The following is a 23,139-nucleotide window of genomic DNA, read 5'->3' on the forward strand; positions in this document are numbered from 1 at the left end:
GACCCAGAAATTCTAGTCCTAGGTACATACCCATCAGAAACGCATACACATTAAAAGAGAGACATATACAAGAAAAGTTCATAACAGCATAGTTCATAATAGCCCCAAACTGGAAACAGCCTAAATGCTTATTAACATTAATAAATTGTGGCATATTTATATAATGGAATACTATGCAGCAATGAAAGAATAAACTACAACTATCTGCAACACAAATGACTCACGAACATAATGCTGCACAAAATAAATTGGATACCAAAGAACATACACTGAGTGAATCCATTTACATTCAGTTCAAAATCGGGAAAATTAATCTATGCTATTATAGTCATTAATTTGGGAAAGAGGTAATGATTTGGAGGAGACATAGTGGGGCTTCTGGTTTACTCAAATTTCTTGGCCTGGGTAGTGATTACACTGGTGTGTTCACTTGTGATAATGCAATGAGCTGTACACTTACTATCTGAGTTACACTTCAATGAAAAAGTGTTTTTTTTCTAATATATATTAAAAAAATTTTTTTTTAACATCTTTATTGGAGTATAATTGCTTTACAATGTTGTGTTAGTTTCTGCAATGAAAAAGTTTTAGCAACAGAGAAGCAGTCAAATTTCAGGGATTACTTTTTCCTTCTTAAGGCTTATTAGCATAAAAACAATAAAACAAGTGATATACTAAAGTTATGCAGCTTAGTGACAGAGATCAATGTTTCTCCAGGCTTCATATAAAGTTATGGATGCTGTCTAATAATCCAGTTGAAGTGATTTCAAATATAGTGTTGCGCTAGGTAACATTCTGTAGAAATATAAGAAATTTCTAAAGTTTTACTGTATTTCCACTTTCACACTCTTTAAATCTCCAAATGTGTTCTTAAATTTAGAGCCATATTTACTCAGAAAACAAACTCCTATGGTAAAAACAAGGTTATCACCTATTCCTCTTCATGCCAAATGACTTCCTTTCCCAAACTACACATCAACCAAAAATGGGTAATGGAAATATTGAAAGAACCTCATTAAATCTCAGCAGCATAACATCAGTTTCTACATATAACTATTTACATATAACTGAGTACCAATTATATGTCAGGCACTGGGATAAATGCTTTATATGCATTATCTTTAAAACTCATAAAAATTGAGTAAGGGAAGCCATTTATAATCCCATTTACAGATAAGCAATCAGACTCAAGAGACTAAGTTTTCATACAGCTAGTAAATGACAGAGCAGATAATCAAATCTACGTTACCTGAATGTGCTCTTTCCATTTTCTCCTATGTCCACTATTTCCCCAGTAAGTCTCCTTTACTAAATAATTTTCACTCATAATATTTTAAGTGAGCATGCTTGCCAAATATTATCCAGACAAATATTTTACTATTCAATTAGTAAGTCTACTCCACTGCATATAGTCCCATTGGAAATAAAACACAAAGATACACACCCTCTGTAGAAATCTGAAAGCATACATACCAACGAAGAAAAAACAAGCCTTTTCAGAGAGTCTAGATATTATATGAAGAATTAGGTTTTAAAGAAAACTATGTCCCACAATTGTAGGCTATTTCTACATTAGAGAAAAATGTTAAATATTGATGAAAATTTCCTGGGGCAAACTTTAACTTATTTGGAAAATAATAATGTCAATACTGGAGATGGCATTTTAAACCAAAAGACTCAAAGACTAAAGAAGTCTTCTGAAAATTAAAAAAATTATTCCTTCAGTACTTTTCTTCCTGCTCCAAGATTTACTATGGTGAGTGTTCCACATGTTAGCAGTATGGAAAAATCATTATCATTAAGACATACCTCTTCTGAGTCTTGTGATTTGGCGGTTTCTTCATTCAAAACATATCGTCCTCTATAAAACTCCCTGATCCTTAGATTTAACGTTTCAGTTTCTTTTTTCAAGTTCTCATAACTTGGCAGTGGTTTAATGGCCGTATCTGAGGCTCTAAACGGTAAAGACTCATCCAAGCTGTTCTGAGATTCCTGCAAGGCAGGGGAATGACTGTCTGGGTCACAGTTCACATCATCTTCATCAAGTTCTTCTTCCTTAACCAGAGGGGCTGAAGAGGGTTTCAGACATACAGAAGCATAATTCTGGCCATACAAAAACCTCAAAGTTTCTTCTGTCTTCCACTCAATCAAAGTCTCCTTCAGCGCTTTAAGTAAGTTTGCCTTTGCAACTTCAGGGCACACCTGCACTGAACTAGAAGCTGACCTAGAAACTTGGTTCGATTTGGCAAATTTCCTCTTAAAATGCTCAGCACTTTTCTTACTTATGCCTACAAGAGTTATTTTTGAACTATTGTATTTATTTTCAGAAATTTTTGAAGCTTCTAATTTTTCTTGCGGAGACCTATTTGAAGAAATCTGAGTATTTACATTCTGTAAAGGAAGTTCACAAGCAGCAGCTTTCTCCTCACTATCTAATCTGCAATTGCCTAACTGCTCAGTGACATCTATTACTGTCTGTTCTTTGCTTTCATGTTTGGAGTTAACCTTTTGACCAGCTTTCTTCTTCATTATGCTTTTTTTGTGCAGCTGTGGCCTTATACCCGTTGCATTTGGTCTGTTTCCTTGTAGAATGGAGGAAACAAAGTCTTGCTCATTATCACTGCTACTATCACTATGAGTGCCAGAAGAACTAGATTCATCATGCTTCTCAAAATGGCCAGGACTGTCAACATCTGATGTTTTAATGGCCTTACTGCATAACTGTATTTCTTCTCCAGAATGACCACTGTTGAGGGAAGGAAACAAAACAACTGTAACAGAAAAGCAACATGTCCCACAGTATTTATACTTTGTAACTTTCAAGGTAGAAACTTTTATTCCCTAGGCAAGGCCTTATTTATAGGCTTATATTTACCTAGGCCTATATATACACACACATACACATTTCAGAAGAAAGTTATAATTCTATAATTTCTCTACATCTTATTTATTTGATATAATTCTCTTTCCATCTTCTTCTCTTGTATTTTCTCTCCAATTATTTTAAAAGTGTTATGAGTATAGCAAAAACAAAACAAAACAAAACAAAAAAAAACCAAACCATATACACACAAAAACAAAAACCCCACAAACCAACATTTGATAATTCCATCCTACTGAATTATTTTGATTTTTGCTTGCTCCATTTCTGTAACTGCTTTATATATCTTTTTTTTAAAAAGGATTCTTTTGAAAACTTCATTATTGGTTTCTCAAAAAAAATGAGAGGAACTGTTTAGATTTTGAAACATAAAAATAAAAAGAGACGTTTAAGCATTTTCCAATTCTGGTTGATAGTTATGCAGAAAATTCCACTGAATGAAAAATTCAAGAAAGCCATAGCAGGAAATAAAGTTGGCAAGTCAACATTTATCAATGAAAGATACTTATACTTGAAAATCCCAGAGTTAAATCACGATAATAATAAGACAACAGTTTTCCCTTTGACTATGTTCCTTTAATTTTCAGATTAGGTTTATAAAAGATTAAAAAATATGAAAGAGCAGAGGCAAAGAGAGCTTTGTCTATACAAACTTGAGATAAATAAGGATAGGAGAGCAATTACCCTTAAGCAAATGCACATATAATAACTTTAAAAGATCAGGATGGCAAGGATTCTAGGTCAAGAAGCACTTGGAGGGTGGTGAAAGGGTATATGGGAACTCTCTACTTCTCACACAATTTTTCTGTAAACCTAAAACTGCTCCCCTCAAAAGCCTATTACAATTTTTAAAAATAAAATGAAATAAAATAATTCAGCAATAAACAAAAAAGCATGCTTGGGGGAAGTGTAAAAGAAGAAGAAAAACAGTTGAAAATAAGGTTGTAGATGGGAATGGAGAAAAAAGATAAGTTCATTCAGTATTTTATAACATTTTTTAGTTAGAGTCTAGCCTACATAGCCACAGTATCTTGTATCTGAAGTAAGTACAATTTCAAAAAACTTAGAACAACTCAATTTTCATGTATACTTTCTCTTGGAATTGTATGGTAATTATATTTTTCTATACTATTTTGAAGCTGTAAGTTAAAGATTTATAGCAAATAATAAATATCTCTCACTTGTGCTCAATTCCATCTAACTAAGGTAGTGACTAATAACTAGGAAAATTTATTCTGGAAGATAAAAGGATATGTTTTGAGAGATCATCATGGTTGGGCAAGCAATACCATAAGGAAAGTTTAGAAAAAAAATTACAACTTGGAATTTCTATTACTGCTTTAGACACTCTTTCAAATAATTAAATAACTGATATATTAATGTTTTGAAATTCTATAAAACTATAAAAACCTTTCAACAAATGTAATTGGCACAATCTAGTTGACAAAGAAGCACAATATCTCAGATGGAAGCTGTGTTTGTGTCATATTTCAACAGGTTCAATTAGACTTCCTTGGTAGGAACAGCTGTACAGTAAATCATACAGATCAAACACATCATCTTACCATCACAAAAGAAAAAAAAGCTGTACAAGGCAAATATTTCTTTTTGTGGGCTAGAATGGGCACTTACATAATGCATCAGCACAGGAAGTCCAAGAGTTCATATCACCTGGTTTACTCTTAATGCTTCTATTAACAAGAATACATAGAAGGTAAGTGATACTGATTCAACCATACCTTTGTCCTTCCTGTAGCAGCTGAAAATCAGGACGTCTGTGACAAAAACACAGAAGTAAGAAATTGAAAGCAATTGATATGTCAAACACTTTCAAGTGTTTATTATAACCACTTTGGATAGAAAATATAATTAAAAGGAAATAGTTCATATAAAGATTTTTTAAGAAAAACATTAAACTACAACATATTATAAAACTCATCCACAAGAAATATGAATTAATCTTTCTAATCCAAAATTTACTTATATTTCAGGACTAAGTTCAACTTCCACTAGCCCAATTAGGTTTTCCTTGACTAACCTGCTAAAGTAAATCTCTCCCTTCTCTAAATTCCAGAGTCATCATTGTCTATAGAGTTAATACACATTAATCATGTGCTCTTCTATGACCTAACACAGAAATTTTATCTAAATGTCTTACTTTTCGTATGTTTAAGTCTAGTTTCTTAACTAGACTACAAGCTTGTTGAGGTCAGAGATTATTTTATTCAATATTATAATTCTCCTGTATTTCCTTTATATGGTCAATAAGACTTTTTGCCCTAATTTTGAGAAAGCAGTTGTATTGTAGCATGGATATGAGGTATGTAGGTCAGGTGATTTAACTCTAGGAACAATTTTGCTATGCAATGCCAGAAATCACATATGGCTGGGCATTAAAAAGGGGGAGGAAAAAGCTCTTAAAAAGCCAAATACAAAGAAGAACAAATATAATAGCAAATGAATCCAAGAGGACAGGAAAACTCTGTAAAGTGCTTCTGAAGTACTCAGAAAAAGTGGCTTCTAAAGACTACAAAACATGTTAAATAAAAGTAAATATTCAAAGAACTAAATAAATGGATCAATATTCTATGTGCACTGATAGAAAGATTCAATATTGTCAAGAGGTTAGTTCTTCTCAAATTGATCTGTGATTCAATGCACTCCCAATCGAAATCCCAGCAAATTATTTTATGGATATTGACAAATTCATTCTAAAGTTTTTATGGAGAGGCAAAGATCCAAAATAGTTAACATAATATTGAAGGAGAAGGACAAAGTTGGAGAATTGACACTACCTGACTTTAAGACTTACTATAAAGCTACAGTAATCAAGACAGTGCAGTGTGGCACTGGTGAAAGAAGAGACAAAAAAGATCATTGGAACAAAATAGAGACCAGAATAGACCTACAGGAATACAGTCATGATCTCTGACAAAAGAACAAAGGAAACACAATGGAGAAAATATAGTCTTTTCAACAAGTGATGTTCCACATGCAAAAAAATTAATCTAAACACAGACCTTACACTCTTCACAAAAATTAACTCAAAATGGATCACAGACTTAAAAAGTAAAATGCAAAACTATAAAACTCCTAGAAGAGGGACTACCCTGGTGGTCCAGTGGTTAGGACTCCATGCTTCCACTGCAGCACTGCAGGGGACCCAGGTTTGATCCCTGGTTGGGGAACTAAGACCCTGCCGTGCTGCTTGGTGTGGCCAATAAATAAATAAATAAATAAAATTTAAAAACATCAACAACAAAACACAACAACAAAACTCCTAGAAGATAATACAGGAGAAAACCTTGATGACTTTTTAGATACACACCAAAGGCATGATCCATGAAAAAAGAATTGATAAGTTAGACTTCATTAAAATTAAAAGTTTCTGTTCTGTGAAAAATACTGTCAACAGAATAAAAAGATAAGACACAGACTAGGAGAAAACATTTGCAAAACACATATCTGATAAAGGACTGTTATCCAAAATATCAAAGCACACTTAAAACTCAACAGTAAGAAAACAAGCAACTCAATTAAAAAGTGGGCCCAAGGCCTTAACAGATACCTCACCAAAGAAGATAAACAAATGGTAAATAAGCATATGAAAAGATGCTCTACAACAGCAGTCCCCAACCTTTTTGGCACCAGGGACTGGTTTCGTGGAAGTTAATTTTTCCACGGACCAGGATGGGGGGATGGTTTCGGGATGGCTCAAATGCATTACATTTATTGTGCACTTTATTTCTATTATTATTACATTGTAATATATAATGAAATAATTATACAACTCACCATAATGCAGAATCACTGGGAGCCCTGAGCTTGTTTTCACTTGCCACTCACTGATAGGGTTTTTTTTTTTTTTTTTTTTTTTTTTTACTGATAGGGTTTTGATGAGTCTGCAAGCAATTGATTTATTATGGTCTCTGTGCAGTCAAACCTCTCAACTAATGATAATCTGTAGTTGCAGCCACTCCCTAGCGCTAGCATCACCACCTCAGCTCCACCTCAGATCATCAGGCATTAGATTCTCATAAGGAGCACGCAACCTAGATCCCTTGCGTGTGTAGTTCACAGTAGGATTCAAGCTCCTGTGAGAATCTAATGCTGCTGCTGATCTGACAGGAGGCAGAGCTCAGGCGGTAACGTGAGCAATGAGGAGCGGCTGTGAATACAGACGAAGCTTCGCTAGCTCGCCCACCCGCTGCTCACCTCCTGCTGTGCGGCCCAGTTCCTAACAGGCCACGGACCAGTATTGGTCTGTGGTCCGGGGGTTGGGGACCCCTGCTCTACATAAGTCATCAAGGAAATGCAAATTAATACAACAAGATACCACTATACATCTATTAGAATAACCAAAATCCAGAACACTGACAAGATAAAAGGGTCTGAATGTTTGTGTCCCTTCACCCCCAAATCATATGTTAAATCCTAATCCAGGGCTTCCCTGGTGGTGCAGTGGTTAAGGATCCGCCTGCCAATGCAGGGGACACAGGTTCCAGCCCTGGTCCAGGAAGATCCCACATGCCGTGGAGCAACTAAGCCCATGCACCACAACTACTGAGCCTGTGCTCTAGAGCCGGTGAGCCACAACTACTGAGCCTGTGTGCCACAACTACTGAAGTCTGTGCGCCTAGAGCCTGTGCTCTGCAACAAGAGAAGCCACTGCAACGAGAAGCCTGCGCACCGCAATGAAGAGCAGCTCCCACTCGCCACAACTAGAGAAAGCCGCGCGCAGCAACGAAGACCCAACGCAGCCATAAAAAAAAAAAAAAAAAAAAATCCTAACCCAATGTGATACTATTAGGAGGTGGGGCCTTTGGGAGGTGATTAGGTCATGAGGGCAAATATTTCCTGAATGGGATTAGTGTCTTTATAAGAGAGGCCAGAGAGATCCCTTCCCATTCTACCATGTGAGGACATAACCAGAAGTCTTCAACCCAGAAGAGGTGCTCACCCAACCATACTGGCACCCTGACCTCAGATTTAAAACCTCTATAGCTGTGAGAAGAAATTCCTCTTGTTTTTAAGCTACCCAATCCATGCTATTTTGTTATAGCAGCCTGAACAGACTAAGACATGCACAAAAGACCTCACCAAAGAAGATACACAGCTGGCAAACAAGCATATGAAAAGATGCTCCACCTCATATATCATCAGAGAAATGCATATTAAAATAATAATGAGATATTACTACACACCTATTAGAACAGCCAAAATCCAGAGCACTGACACCATCAAATGTTGGTGAGGATGTGAAGCAACAGAAACTCTCACTCACTGCTGGTGGGAATGCAAAATGGTACAATCACTTTGGAAGACATCTTAGAGACGTCTTACAAAACTAAACATACTCTAACCATACAATCCAGAAATCATACGCCTTGGTATTTACCCAAAGGAATTGAAAACATGTCTATACAAAAACCTGTATGCTATGTTTACAGCAGCTCTATGCATATTTGCCAAAACTTGGAAGCAACCAAGATGTTCTTCACTAGGTAAAGGGATAAATACTATGGTACATTCAGACAATGAAATATTATTCAGTGCTAAAAAGCAATGAGATAGCAAGCTATGAAAAGACAGGGAGAAACTTAAATGCTTTTTACTAAGTGACAGAATCCAGTTTGAAAAGCCTACATACTATAGGACTCCAACTATATGACATTCTGGAAAAGGTAAAACTATGGCGACAGTAAAAAGATAAGGGGTTACAGAGGTTTGGGGGTAGGAGACGAATAGATGGAGCATAGAGGATTTTTAGGGCTATAAAACTACTCTGTATGACACTGTAATGGTAGATTCAAGTCATTATACATTTGTCCAAACCCAAAAGTGTACAACACTAAGAGTGAACCCTAATGTAAACATGGATGTGGGTGGTAATGATGTGTCAATGCAGGCTCATCAATGGTAAGAAATGTACCATTTTGATGGGGGATGCTTATAATGGGGGAGGTTATGCATGTGTGTGGGCAGGGGGTTTATGGGAAATCTCTGAACCTTCCTCTCCATTTTGCTGTGAACCCAAAATTGCTCAAAAAACAAAGTCAATTGGGACTTCCCTGGTGGTGCAGTGGTTAAGACTCTGAGCTCCCAATGCAGAGGGCCCGGGTTTGATCCCTGGTCAGGGAACTAGATCCCACATGCGTGTCACAACTGAGAGTTCCCATGCTGCAACTAAGGCACTGGCGAGCTGCAACTAAGGCACTGGCGAGCCACAACTAAGGAGCTGGTGAGCTGCAACTAAAGAGCCTGTGAGCGCAACTAAAGAGCCTGTGAGCGCAACTAAGGAGCCGGTGAGCCGCAACTAAGGAGCCCGCCTGCCGCAACTAAGACCCAGCGCAACCAAATAAATTAAAAAAAAAAATAAAAGTAAAAAACAAAGTCAATTAATAGAAAAAAATACAAGAAAATAGGTGTGCACTAAAGAGAAGCGAAGGCACTGAACATAAATCCCATTTAAAGGGCAAAATAGGGCTGTAATGAAGGTCATATTTCAAAAATCTTTGATTAAAAAAAGTCAAGTTACAAACATTAAATGCTGGAGAGGGTGTGGAGAAAAGGGAACCCTCCTGCACTGTTGGTGGGAATGTAAATTGATACAGCCACTATGGAGAACAGTATGGAGGTTCCTTAAAAAACTAAAAATAGAACTACCATGTGACCCAGCAATCCCACTACTGTGCATATGCCCAGAGAAAACCATAATTCAAAAAGATACATGCATCCCAATGTTCAATGCAGCACTACTTACAATAGCCAGGACATGGAAGCAACCTAAATGTCCATCAACAGAGGAATGGATAAAGAAGATGTGGTATATATATACAATGGAATACTACTCAGCCATAAAAAGGAACGAAATTGTGTCATTTGCAGAGATGTGGATGGACCTAGAGACCGTCATACAGAGTAAGTCAGAAAGATAAAAACAAATATCGTATATTAATGCATATATGTGGAATCTAGAAAAATGGTATAGATGATCTTAGTTGCAAAGCAGAAATAGAGACACAGACGTAGAGAACAAACATATGGACACCAAGGGGGGAGAAGGGGTGGGATGATTTGGGAGACTGGGATTTATATACATACACTGCTATGTATAAAGCAGATAACTAATGAGAACCTGTGCACAGGGAACTCTACTCAGTGCTCTGTGGTGACCTAAATGGGAAGGAAATCCAAAAGAGAAGGGATATATGTATACATATAGCTGATTCACTTTGCTGTGCAGCAGAAATACAATATTGTAAAGCAACTATACTCCAATAAAAATTAATTTAAAAAAAAGTCAAGCTAAATGGATAGATGGAACCAGAAGTCATTTGAGTTATGACATTTAAAGGTTACCAATCAAAAATATCACTTCCACGTATTTTTCTATATAATTAAACATCACAGCATCAATCATATAACTACTGCCTAGATAATCCATTCATCTTTTGTTCAGTCGCAAGCATACAAGGCACTGCAGGGAATGGATTTGTTGCCAATCCTCTCCTTAGCTATGGGAGGCATTGCTAACTGATCAAGGCATTCTTTCCCATTAAACATCTAAGTACCACACATCAGGAGGTGTACATCCCTGCTCTAGAGATTTCCCTGCAGTTCAGGAATTCCCCCAAGACCAATAATAACAAATTTAGAAGAAAAAGACAAAATAAGGCAATAGGCAGTAAGTTCCCTGACAGTAAAAATTTAATCTATTTTTTCTTCTTCCTTAGTCCTTTAGCCAATCGAGGTTTTCCCAATCATCCAAATTATCCTGTTTACCCTCCTTCTTCCCACTCACGAAAACTCTAGTCACAGAAGCTACCTTGGTTTGGTGTTACTCAAAGAAAACAAATGACACTGCTTGGATGGTGACTAGCCTTGACTACTCCAGGGGATATTTATAACTCCCATTAAGAGCTTTTTTAGCATACTAAATAATATGCTAACGTTTACAAGAGTGTTTTACTGCCTGTTGACTACTTCCTCCCACTTCCATTTGTAGTTCTCTCACTCTTCCTATCCCACTTCCCCGCCCAAGTCTTCCTGGCTAAAATTATCAAGGTTCAGTACCATGCAGCTGTCTGGTATTTGGTCCTACACCAGGATCTGAGTATCACTGTAGGGAAAAAAAAATATGTGTAGACACAGTGATTCTCAATTGGATTCTTACACTAACTAAATGGCTAACCTGCAAATGCAGGGTATATTCCATCATTCAACAAATTCCTTCAAAAATAAAATTCTGAACTATTATATGTATGGACTATGTTGGGTATGTTAAGTAATACAAGAATAGGTTCCTATTTTTAAGGACATTACAATTTAGTAGGAGGAAAGCACGTGTTCCAAGAGACTTATAAATAATAATCCTCATAAGAATGATATAGCTACTACTATCATCCCACATTACAGATAAAAAGACCGAGTACTGAAAGACTAACTAATGTGCCGAAAGTCACACAGCTAGTAAGTGGTAAAGCCAGGAATCCCAGCCAGCCAGCATGGCTCATAAGAACTACACTCTTGTATCATAGAATTCATGAGAGAGAGATGAGCTGCTCCAGAAAATTAGAGAAGAAAGAAAAACTTCTGGCTGAGCCAATGAAGAAAAGCTTCAGATTCAGCTGGGCCTATAAAGATCAATATAGTTTGTATATAGAGGCATTTGAGGCTAATCCTATGGATTTTACTCTGAGGTTTTACTCCACAAACCTCTCTCCCTTTTTTCTCTTTCCTTTCAGTAAACTACCATGCTTAAACTTAGCCCATCTCTTAAACAAACAAACACACAAAACAACCCTGTCCTTGAGCCATACAATCCCTCCCCCTTTCATCGTCAGACTTCCTTAAAGAAGTTTGCACTCATCATTTCCAATTCCGTATCTCCTATTCAGTCGTCAACCCTCTGCCTCCTGGAATCTGTATGCATTACTCTACTGAAATGGCTCTTGCTAAGATCACCAATTACCATAGGACTGCTAAATCTAAAGGATATTTTTCAGGATTTTTTTTTCCTTTTTAAAGTACAGGAAAAAGAATTAGAATGAAAGTAGAGTTTGAAAGAGTAAGAAAATAGGAATAAACCATAAAGCAAGGCCTTGGTGAGAGGAGAACAGAATCAGTAACACAGAGGTACTATATTAGCAACGAGGAGGCAGAGAAATGAGAGAAATGAGAGAGCATATGAGAGAGTAAGAAAATAGGAATAAACCATAAAGCAAGGCCTTGGTGAGAGGAGAACAGAATCAGTAACACAGAGGTACTATATTAGCAACGAGGAGGCAGAGAAATGAGAGAGCATATGAAGAAAATAATGTTGAAGGAGCTTCTGGTGGATGCCCTCAATCATTTCAGTTTAGTAGGTTATATCTACTATGAGTTGGGGGTGGGGTTCAAAGTTTACGGAGACGAGAAAAGGTCTGAATGTATCATAGTCATTAAGAAACAAAGAATAAACATGTGAAGACACTGTTGAGACTAGACAGAATGAACTGGAACAGGGTCACAGGAATGCAAAGAGTGCAGGCTTTGGTGCCAGACAAATCTGCGTTTAAATCCCAAATCTATATATATAAGCTAAGCGTTCTTGAGAGAGTCACTAAACCTCTCTAAGCCTCAGTTTCACCATCCATAAAATGGGTAATGGTACTTCCCCAGGGATGTTGTGAGGATTGAATTAAATGAGACAGCATATCGAAAGTGCTAATGATCTTATTTGAGAACTTTACCCAATAATCTTCAGCAACAGAAAAGAAGGATGACTGAAGCTTGGGAAGGGTGGACATGGTAGAAGTTAAGGGAGAAAGAATCTGGGATTGTTTGAGAGGATGATATTACAACTGCTGACAGTGGAACTCAAGAAAATGAATTTAATGAGGGTCTGCCAACCTAGAAGAATAGAGCTGAGGTAGAGACAGGAGGTCAAAACGAGGTCACAAAGCACACTCAGGAGTGACAGATGTAGATGAGATAGAGGTTGTGGTCAGAGACGGGAAGCTCTTATTTCAAGATCTTGGAGGCAGAATGGTTCCAAATAAGAATGAGGTCCAAGCATGGCTGAATCAAGGGGTAATAAAAATGTAAACATTATTCTAAATCATGAATACAATTTAAGTAGTTTTATGAGAAATCTCCAGCAATACAACTTGATAGTTTTTTAGAAAAACATTAAGAATTAAAAGAAAATTCAATCTCTAATGAAGGGGAAAATTAGCATATATTGATTGCTTATTATATGGTAAGTGAATTTTTTTTTAAATTGTGGTAAAATATACATTACATAAAATCGACCATTTACACCATTTTTAGTTACAGTTCAGTGGTATCAAGTACATTCACACTGTTGTGCAACTATCACCATCTCCAGGATTTTTTCATCTTCCCACACTTTCTGCTACATGGTTATATATATTATTTCATTTAATCTCCACATAACTAACAACCTTATTTTTATAGATGAGGAAACTGAAGCTCTGAGGGGTTAACTGAGTTCCTAAGATCACTACACGTATCGAGTAGTAAATCTAGGATTTGAATTTAGGTCTTTCAAAGTCTAAGTTCTCTCTTTCTAACATGATGCCTCTAATTAAAGCCAGAAAAAGGAACCCCAAAAGTTGCGAGGATACCATCTTTACTTCTCCCCTCCCAAAGGAATTCAATATACTTTACTATTTTCCTCTCCTTTGTTTCAGTTTTCTGACTTCACATAAAGAAAACTACGCTGAACATTGTTTCTAGATGCTTTATGAGTGCCTTTAATACTCTCTGATTCCTAATCTGTAAAAGGGAGAATGGCACCTGACACTAAGATAAACCAAAATTGAGTTTAATGAGGTACTGGACAAACGGTTCAATATAAAATTCAGTTTGTTTTTGCTATGAGCTGTTTTAGAAACAAGGCACCAAGTTACATTGCTCTTTCTTTTCTATCCTTTTTTAGATGAAATTCAAATGCTTTTTCTTTGTTAAAAGTACCATTTCTCGTCAATCTAAGTATCTTCCATTCCTTTCAAAGTTTACATGTCCTAAGACATTTAATTCAGATAAGCTCAATTTAAAAAATAAGTAACTATCTTAGTTAAAGAATACCTTCAAGCTCGTTCTTCATAAACATTTTCACATTATTTTCACTAAAGTACAAATTAGATGATTAACTGTAACTTTAGCAAAGTACATCTAAAACTAGAAATAGCACGCCAAAAGACCTTGGTGTGTGTGTATCACTTAGAATATGTGTATTATATATAAACCAACAGAAGCAGCAGGCTACAATTCCCCCCTGTGGTGGGAATTTTTCAAATACAATATGAAACATGTTAAAACCTGTTTCAGAAAGTTTTTATTCTGTCTACCAAGCAACACTATTCAGGAAGAGGTTATAGAAGTTGTTCTGCAGAGGTTTTTGGCTTCCGCACCTCTGAGATTATACTGTTTATTGCTAAGAAGCATGTGTGAAAATCCCCTACTCTGGGCCACATGATGGCGCTTTTAGCTCTGTCAGCATTAACCATTCACCCCAATTTCATCTTTTAAATCAAAATTTGATTCTAAACATTTGTCTTTCCTTCTCAGCTTTAACTCCTGATTTTTTAATGTTACAATTCAAGAAATTTCCCTCCTTCAAAGACTTGTCAGAGCCTACAGTCAACCAAACAGGATTTATAAATGTAACTATATGACTACCTAAACGAGCATACTGTCTCAGAGGAACAAAACTGTATGTGGTCTGTTTCTGGTCACCAAGTGGGTGAAAAATTTCTAACTCACAACATGAGACGCATCATACTACGTCATGGTCAATCTTTTGTCTCTGACAGAGCATCAGGAGACATTTTGTGTAAAGCATTGCTGTTATTCATGACATTAAAGATATACTCCAGATATTTTTACCTTAATAACGAAAACAAAGGACTATAAAACCTCTAAGACCCTTTTTGACTCCAAAGCCTCAACAGAAGTATGGAGGTAGAATTCATGAATTTGTCTAAGTTTTTCTTAAATTGATTTATACGTTTTTACCAATGAGATAGTGAGTTTATTATGGTACAAAATAGTTTCTTATAAATTTATCTTATAGTAAATTTTACTATAGGTTTTAGTATTTTAGAATCTGGTGAATAAATTTATATTAGCTTTCACAATAATGTAAGAAAAAACAAATTGAGTCAAATTGTCAAATTGAATATTCTATTTCCAAATGGTATGTAAGACCATGGTGTCCCTAAAGATGTAAACTTCAAGTTGTTCTGGACATACTATAAAATATAAAATATTCTTGGTTTTTCTTCATAATTTAAAAACTTTAATTCAATCCTTTATCAGTCTTTATCTTTTACAGACTGAAGAGTTCAAATTTATTTAGTCAGTAATTTGTATTCTAATACTGTATTCTGTACTCTTAAATGAGACAGACTTCTCTACAAGGTGGTATAAATTTCCCTAGGCTTATACTGATCATTTTAATTTTTATCATTTTTATCAATGAGACATTTCCTTACCTAGAAAACTTTCACTATAGCAGCACTGACTGACTTAAAATTGTAAAACATTAGAACTAAAGGGAACTAAGGTTAAATGCAACTTTCTACTTACAAATGAGGAAAACAAGATTCAGCGCTGGTAACAGACTTTCTTACAGTAAAACAACTAAAAATCTAAGCTAGATCCAACAAAACAGTGCTCTTAAAAGTACAGATCGGGGGCTTCCCTGGTGGCACAGTGGTTAAGAATCCGCCTGCCAACGCAGGGGACATGGGTTCTATCCCTGGTCTGGGAAGATCCCACATGCCGTGGAGCAACTAAGCCCATGTGCCACAACTACTGAGCCTGCGCTCTAGAGCCCGCGAGCCACAACTACTGAGCCTGCATGCCACAACTACTGAAGCCGGTGCGCCTAGAGCTCATGCTCCACAACAAGAAGCCCGCACACTGCAATGAAGAGCATCCCCCGCTCGCCACAACTAGAGAAAGCCCACGTGCAGCAAAGAAGACCCAATGCAACCAAACATAAAATAAATAAAATAAATTTAAAAAAACAAACAAACAAAAACTACAGATCAGGACCAACCAATTAAGGGGGTTGCTACCAGCATTTCAAAAAAGCAACAGAGTAGAAAATATCAGAGGCTTTTCATGTAGTGAGGATAAAAATTGTTTCCTAAAACTTTTGCTTCAGTTCTATGTATGTGCTAGATAATGCAAAATGCATTTATTACAGTGGTCAAAAATTTTGGAAATCATTCATGGATACAGAGAACAAACAAATGTCGATGAAATAGGTGAAGGGTAGATTAAGAGGTACAAACCTCCAGTTATAAAATAAAGAAGCCATAGAGATGTAAAGTACAGCATGAGGAATATGTTCAATAATATTGTAATAACTTTGTATGGGGACAGATGGTTAATGGACTTATTGTGGTGATCATTCCATAATGTATGGAAATGTCAAATCACCATGTAGTATACCTGAAACTAATATAATACTATATGTCAACTATATTTCAGTTAAAGAAAGATTTTGGAAGTCATTACAATAAAATAAATGATTCTTTGAGTGAATTTTAAAATTTATTCTTATTTTTAAATTATAATAAAAATAGTACTTATATTAATAAAATTATAACTTAAAATTATGATGGTGATATAGCTTATTATTTATTACAACTCACTCTAAGCTAATAAAAATATCTGCATTAAATACTTAATGCTGCCATCCAAAAAAAAGCCATTTTTCCCCTTTAAAAGAAGATAGGTTATGAATATTATACCCCATACTATATGTGAACAGACTTTCTTTAAAATACCACATTTCTGTAGAGCTTATATGTACAATAGCTAGACAAGCTTTTTAAACGAATACTGAATTCCAGAATTCTGATCATTAGCACACATAAAAATATCAAACATTCTCTGTGAAAACACAGTGACCTCTAGTGGATTAGATAAACTGACATAATCCTTGCTCCTAAGAATTTAGAAATTAAGGTAACATGACGCATCCAGATATGAAAAATACTGACATGGTCATTATATACAGACAAGTATTATACATAAATAAGGGCTATAGTTACACTATGTACAATGTGACAATTGTACATTTATAGATTACTCACTGGTTACTTCCAATCAAGAGGAATATGACGAAAGAATCCTAGCCTTGTTCAGAATCTATCACTAGCTTAAGAAATACACTTAATCTTTCTGAGTTTGTTTGATAATAAGGTTGGATTAAATTTTCTCTAAGGACCCTTTCAGTTCTTTCATTATGATCCTCTCTTTAATTCACCTTGTACACCAATGCCAGACTAAATTCTATTCAAAAACACTTGATATCTCCCCAGAACTTGAGGATATACCAAACTTAGCTTGGCTCCTTGATACGTATCATTATTTTCTATTTTTCCCCCAAACATATCCCTTATTTCAAGTGAGCTAATGTTCTATCTACTTCCAATACCAACCTATTCCTATGAGTTTATTTTCTCACCTCTGCTTACAGTTTTTCATTATGCAATGCTTTATCTTCACTAACTTACATTACAGGTCCCCATTAGAATAAGTACAAACTTGTTTCACTCATGTGTATTTGTTCTGTCATCCCAATGAGATTTAAATTTAAACTCACAGGTTGGTTTTTACACATGTGTAGCCTGCTGGGTAGTAAGAGCATGCTATACACTTTAAATGTAAATTAAATTGATTAGTTAAGGGAAACCAAGGTCATTTTCATCTTTCTTTTTTAAGTGAGGTAAGAAAGGGCATATAGATAAGGGAGAATTTCAAGAACCACAAATATAAAATGACAGAGCTTCATGTTTTGGGAAAAAGTGGGCATTCTGAAGAGAGCATGGTAAGATTTTGGGAAAAGGTTAGAGGGAAGAACTGTTTTAAATTAGCTGAAGGAAGTACCAATAACTATATCTGAAGAAAATAGAGATGACAGCAAAGGTGCTTTGATAAATGGTTTTGAAGCAGATATGAGTATGGGCTAAATGAGAGAGCTAACTTCAAGAAGTAGAGATCTCTGGAAGCAAAGTTAAAAACAACTCAAGGAAACACCGGTCTTAACACTGGGAAATGGACTATGTCACTGTCATTAGGACTGAGGAGGTAATGGGCAGCGCTGGTGAAAGAAATGTTAAGAAAAGAGAAAAAGTGATAGTTAGAAAGGTGCTCTTAGCTTCCCAGTCACTTTGGACAATGTTACAATCTTTTATCCTCCAAACAAGATAGTTGGATAGGCTGGTAGAGAAATGATGAGCAATTTAGTCTTCATTATGTTGAATTCAATTAACAAAGGCCATACTGTAGTATATTTTACATATTCTGAACCACACAGAATTGGAGCAGCAGGCAAAGGTGTCTGCAAACAAAGGTACTGTCATTAGTAAAATTAATGCTAGTTGAACATACAGTAGTGTCATGTTACTTGTGTATCAAATAAGACTTTAAGTTTATTTAGCATAGATCCTATTTTACCCCAAATAACACTGCCTTGTGTTGTTATAATATTCTCTATCAAACATGAATTACTTGAGACATTATCTCATTAATTTAAGCCTTTGTTTGGAATTTCTAGACAATACAGTTCAGTTACATAACAATAATTTTTGTTACCTTTTTAATATTATGTAATTTTCCCCTCAGTAATAAATTCTCTTTCAAATCCAACAACTAATAAAATGTTATAAATGTCTAAACATTTCTCAAAAGGGAAAATCCCAGGAATGTCTATAAACTTTTTTGCTAAAAATGACTCTTTAAATTGGCTTTCTTTAAATTTATATTGTACTGATATTTAATACAGATTAAATGAATTAGTAACCTGAACTTTTTAACATTAGTATATAGTTTCCTAACAACAAAGTGAGTTCAGTTGGATCCCAAAATCCAGTACCTTCTGAAAAAATTTAATTCTTATCCCAGGATTATATTAATAGAATTAATAGAAATAACCATCACAATAGGAAGCAAAATTCAGATTTTGTGCTTAAAGCTAAAACAGCAAACACATAACATTTGTATGTATTAATTTTCTGATTTTAAGTGTAAAATCCTCAAAAGCTCTGCTTGAAATATAACCATTTCCCCAAAATTAAAATGTGTACAGTAAATGCATTCCAAAGAAAACTATACCTACTTTTTGCATATCTCAAAAAATAGAAAGAAATTATTAGAATTTATGAACAAATGTATACATAATGATTTAAATTACCTTTCTTCTTCTCGAACCCACACTGGAGTTTCAGGAATTTGTGCTTCGAAAAACTTAGATGCTTTATAACAAAAATTGCTGCAAAAACACTGAAAAGAACATTTTAAAACTAGCAAATTATTTTTTTCTTATTGTGAAATACAACTTATGTACAGAAGAGAATATAAAACATAAATATGTAGTTCACAGAAAAAACCGAAAACCCATGAATCTACCACCCAAGGTAAGAAGTAAGATTTAGTACCTTTGAAGGCTTCTATGTATCCCTCCCCGATGGTATCACTCTCCACATTCCCCAGAGGTAACCACTATTATAAATTTTGTGTTATTCATTCTTTTGCTTTCTTTTAGTGTTGCTATTTACATACATAGCTTATAAAATATATCATTCGGTTTTGCCTATCTTTAAACTTTGTCTAAATGGAACCGTATTGTTATGTATTCTTGTATTCTTCTGTTCCACATTATGTTTTTAAGACTCATTTGTGTAGCTATAGCTTATTCATTTACACTGTGTATTATATTCCATTGCCTAACTATACTGCCTTTTAGTTACTGACTGTTTAAGGACAGTTGAGTTGTTTGTAATTTTTTGTTATCATTACAATGTTACTATGAACCTTTTTTTAATAACAATTTTTTAAATTAAAAAAATTGTGGTATAATACACAAAATTTACCATCTAAGCATTTTTAAGTATATAGTTCAGCGGCATTAAGTACCTTCTTAACTGTTTTGCAACCATCACCATCATCTAGCTCCAGAACTCTTTTCATCTTGCAAAACTGAAACTCCACACCCATTAAACCATAACTCCCCATTTCCACCTCCTCTGACAAAAACCATTCTACTTTCTGTCTCTATAAATTTGACTACTCTAATTACCTCATATAAGTAGAACCATATAATATTTTTCTTTTTGTGCTGGCTTATCTCACTTAGGATAACGTCTTCAAAGTACATTCAGTTGTAGCTTGTGTCAGAATTTCCTTCCTTTTTAAGGTCAAATAATTATTCCATTCTATGTATGTACCATATTTTGCTTATTCTACTAGGAACATTTATACACATATATACTTGTGCATATGGGCAAGGATTTATACCAAAGAATAGAAAGAATGGTCACAAAGAATGTGTAAATTTGACTTTGCCAAACAGTTCCTCAAAAAGGTTGCACCAATTTTTATTTGACTAGCAGTATAAAGAGTTACTAATGCTGTCAGATTTTTATAATTTTGCTAATTTGGGGACTGTAAAAATGTAACTCAATGTGTTTTCATTTGCTGTTTTCCTGATTACTGATAAGGCTGAGCATCTTTTCATATATTCATTAGCCATTCAAGTTCCTTCCATAAAATTTTTTTAGTTAAGTTTTTTGTCTTTTTCTTATAGATGACGTACTCTGGTTAGGAATCTATGGTCAGTTACATGTGAGAAATATAACTCCTTCTGATTTGTAGCTTATCTTTTCACTCTCTTTTTAAAGAAACTTCTAATGAGCAAATGTTTTCTATTTTAATGTAGAAAAATGTATAAATTTTTCCTCTATGGTCTATAATTTTCTATCTTATTTAAGAAATTCTCTCTAGTCCAAGTTTATAAAGATATTCTCTCATACTGTCTTTGAAAAGGTATCTCTTTTACATTTAGGTCCTTAATCTACCTAAAATTGATCTTTGTATGTACACTGAAATAGGTGTCAGTTTTCATTATTTCCATATGGATAACTAATCATGCCAGTACAATTTATTTTAAAAAATCCATCCTTTCTCCACTGATCTAAAATACTCCTGATGTCTTATGTGCAGTGTCCACATAAGTAGTGAGTCTGTTTCTGGCTCTCTATTCTGTCCTATGATTCACTCACCTGAATTTGTGCCAATATGCACTTTTAATTTTTAAAAGTTCACATATTAAGTAAAGTGTAAGCAAAGAGTTTTTTTTTTAACACCTTGAATGAAATATTTATAAATGAAAAACTTTTAACATGGCTATTTTCTAAAAGGCAAGATTTTAAACAGATATTTTTAGAATTCCATTCAGTATAATATTAAAAATTAACTGCCACATTGAAAATAGCCTTTAAACTTACCTTTCTTTCAGTAATATCATAGACTTTATTGGTTTTGGTAGAAATTTTATATTTCTGTTTTGGTACCTAAAGAAAAGAACATATAGCTTACAAAAGAATTCAAATAATAAACATGAACTTTGCAGTTAACAAGATTAAGTCATCTACATATCATATCTTTGGCTAACCCATATCATTAGTTCATGACCTCAGTTTCATTTATTGTTCTTTCTACACAGTATTTTGCTAAATATAAAAATTAAAAGTCTACATGTTAAAAAAAAGTAGTCACTTACAATTCCTAGCTTCTTCCGACATAAGGGATAGCCGCAGAGTTTGATAATAGAACGCTCATCCACAACATCACTATAGTGAGCAGGTGTGATGAACTTCCCCTATAAAGAAATGAGAGGGGCATTTCCCCCACCAGATTATTGGAAAAGTTTATTTATCAGCTCTTTAAGCCTTATCGATCTCATCTGAAAACACAGGGATCATAACAGTACCTATCTCATAGGTTTGATGTAAGAATCAGAAGAAAAAATAAAGGAAAAGTACTCAAAAAAGTGCTTCTTGACACATACTAAGTACTCAGAAAATGTTAGCTATTATTTAAAAAAAAAAAACAAACAACCCACAAAGCCCAAAAAATTTCTGCCATCGTAGACTATGCATCCTTGTAGATTATACAATTCATGAAATAATTCTGAGGCAGGAGGAAGAAGTGATGCTATAGTGACTGCTGTACCAAAGGAAAATATTGATAGTATATTTTATTTTAAAAAAGTATTACTTGGGACTTGCCTGGTGACGCAGTGGTTAAGAATCTGCCTGCCATTGCAGGGAACACCAGTTCGAGCCCTGGCCCAGGAAGATCCCACATGCCACGGAGCAAGTAAGCCCACGAGCGACAACTACTGAAGCCCGCGCGCCTAGAGCCCGTGCTCTGCAACAAGAGAAGCCACCGCAATGAGAAGCCAGCGCACCATAACGAAGAGTAGCCCCCCGCTCGCTGCAACTAGAGAAAGCCTGTGTGCAGCAACGAAGACCCAATGCAGCCAAAAACAATTAAATAATAATAAAAAAGTATTACTCAAAAATAAACCAAATAAAATAATACGATATAATTTTACCTATTTCTTAAAGCACAAGCTCAAAAACAAAGTATACTAAAGGTGTCACTGTGACTCCTGAACAAATTTTTGTGCAAAATCTTCTATCTTCTGAAAAAACTGTACAGAACAGTGAGGTAATAGTTATAAGCTAACGCCAAATATTTTCCTTTGACATTTTCATGTTTAAATAACCTCAGTTCTTGAGACAAACCAACATTTCTGGTCTGTCTTTGTCTTTAAAGTCATCAAGTATGGAGATTCTGATGCAGTTACCTATATGAATTTAAATATTGTCATATTTATACTCCTCTTGTTTAGGAAAATCTCTAAGCCACACTAAGAATTATTTCTCCAATAAAAGCTCTGAGCTTTAATTTTCCATTGCTTTTTTCTCTTAAGGATTATGAGGATATAACAGACATTTCCATTCAAGTTTTTAATGCAATAAGCCATTAAAGAAAACAAAAAAAAGATTTTTAATGCAGATGATAATTCTCTTATGTGTTAAACTATAAATGGTCTATATTTCAGGTTTTTAAAATATCAAAATTAATGAAATTACATTAACAAAAAATAATGATCTTCCATTACTAAAATAGGATAACATACAGAATATGAAAAGTGACGTGGGGATCAGCAGTGCAAAGCAATGAAAATCAAGTGAGATTAGCAGACTGGTTAAAAGAACTAGCACGAAGGGGTAAAATATGCATGTTATCTCTCTTTAGTGCGTTTTAAAGTCACTATAAAACAAGGAATGCATAATAGTCGATTATTTTTAAATGCATAAATTACATAGTATGTAGCTGACAACAGATTCAAAGATTTCAATAATACAAAGAAGTTTCACATT

At 34.8% G+C, this 23,139-nt stretch overlaps 1 protein-coding gene across 3 annotated transcripts in view; it reads right to left on the reverse strand.

The window, feature by feature from the left end:
* The window catches only part of RPAP2 (RNA polymerase II associated protein 2), an 83,609-nt gene that overhangs the window by 51,866 nt on the left and 8,604 nt on the right, over window positions 1–23,139 (reverse strand). For all 3 annotated transcript variants that reach the window (XM_061183891.1, XM_061183892.1, XM_061183893.1), the window contains exons 4-8: window positions 21,468–21,566; window positions 21,193–21,258; window positions 19,101–19,189; window positions 4,621–4,656; window positions 1,810–2,746 (exon numbers count right to left, since the gene is read on the reverse strand). In XM_061183891.1, coding sequence (XP_061039874.1) covers window positions 1,810–2,746; window positions 4,621–4,656; window positions 19,101–19,189; window positions 21,193–21,258; window positions 21,468–21,566 — 1,227 coding nt within the window. The remainder of the gene's footprint in view (window positions 1–1,809; window positions 2,747–4,620; window positions 4,657–19,100; window positions 19,190–21,192; window positions 21,259–21,467; window positions 21,567–23,139) is intronic.

Source organism: Eubalaena glacialis, chromosome 3 (genome assembly GCF_028564815.1).
Source record: "Eubalaena glacialis isolate mEubGla1 chromosome 3, mEubGla1.1.hap2.+ XY, whole genome shotgun sequence".
NCBI classification, from domain to species: Eukaryota; Metazoa; Chordata; class Mammalia; order Artiodactyla; family Balaenidae; genus Eubalaena; species Eubalaena glacialis.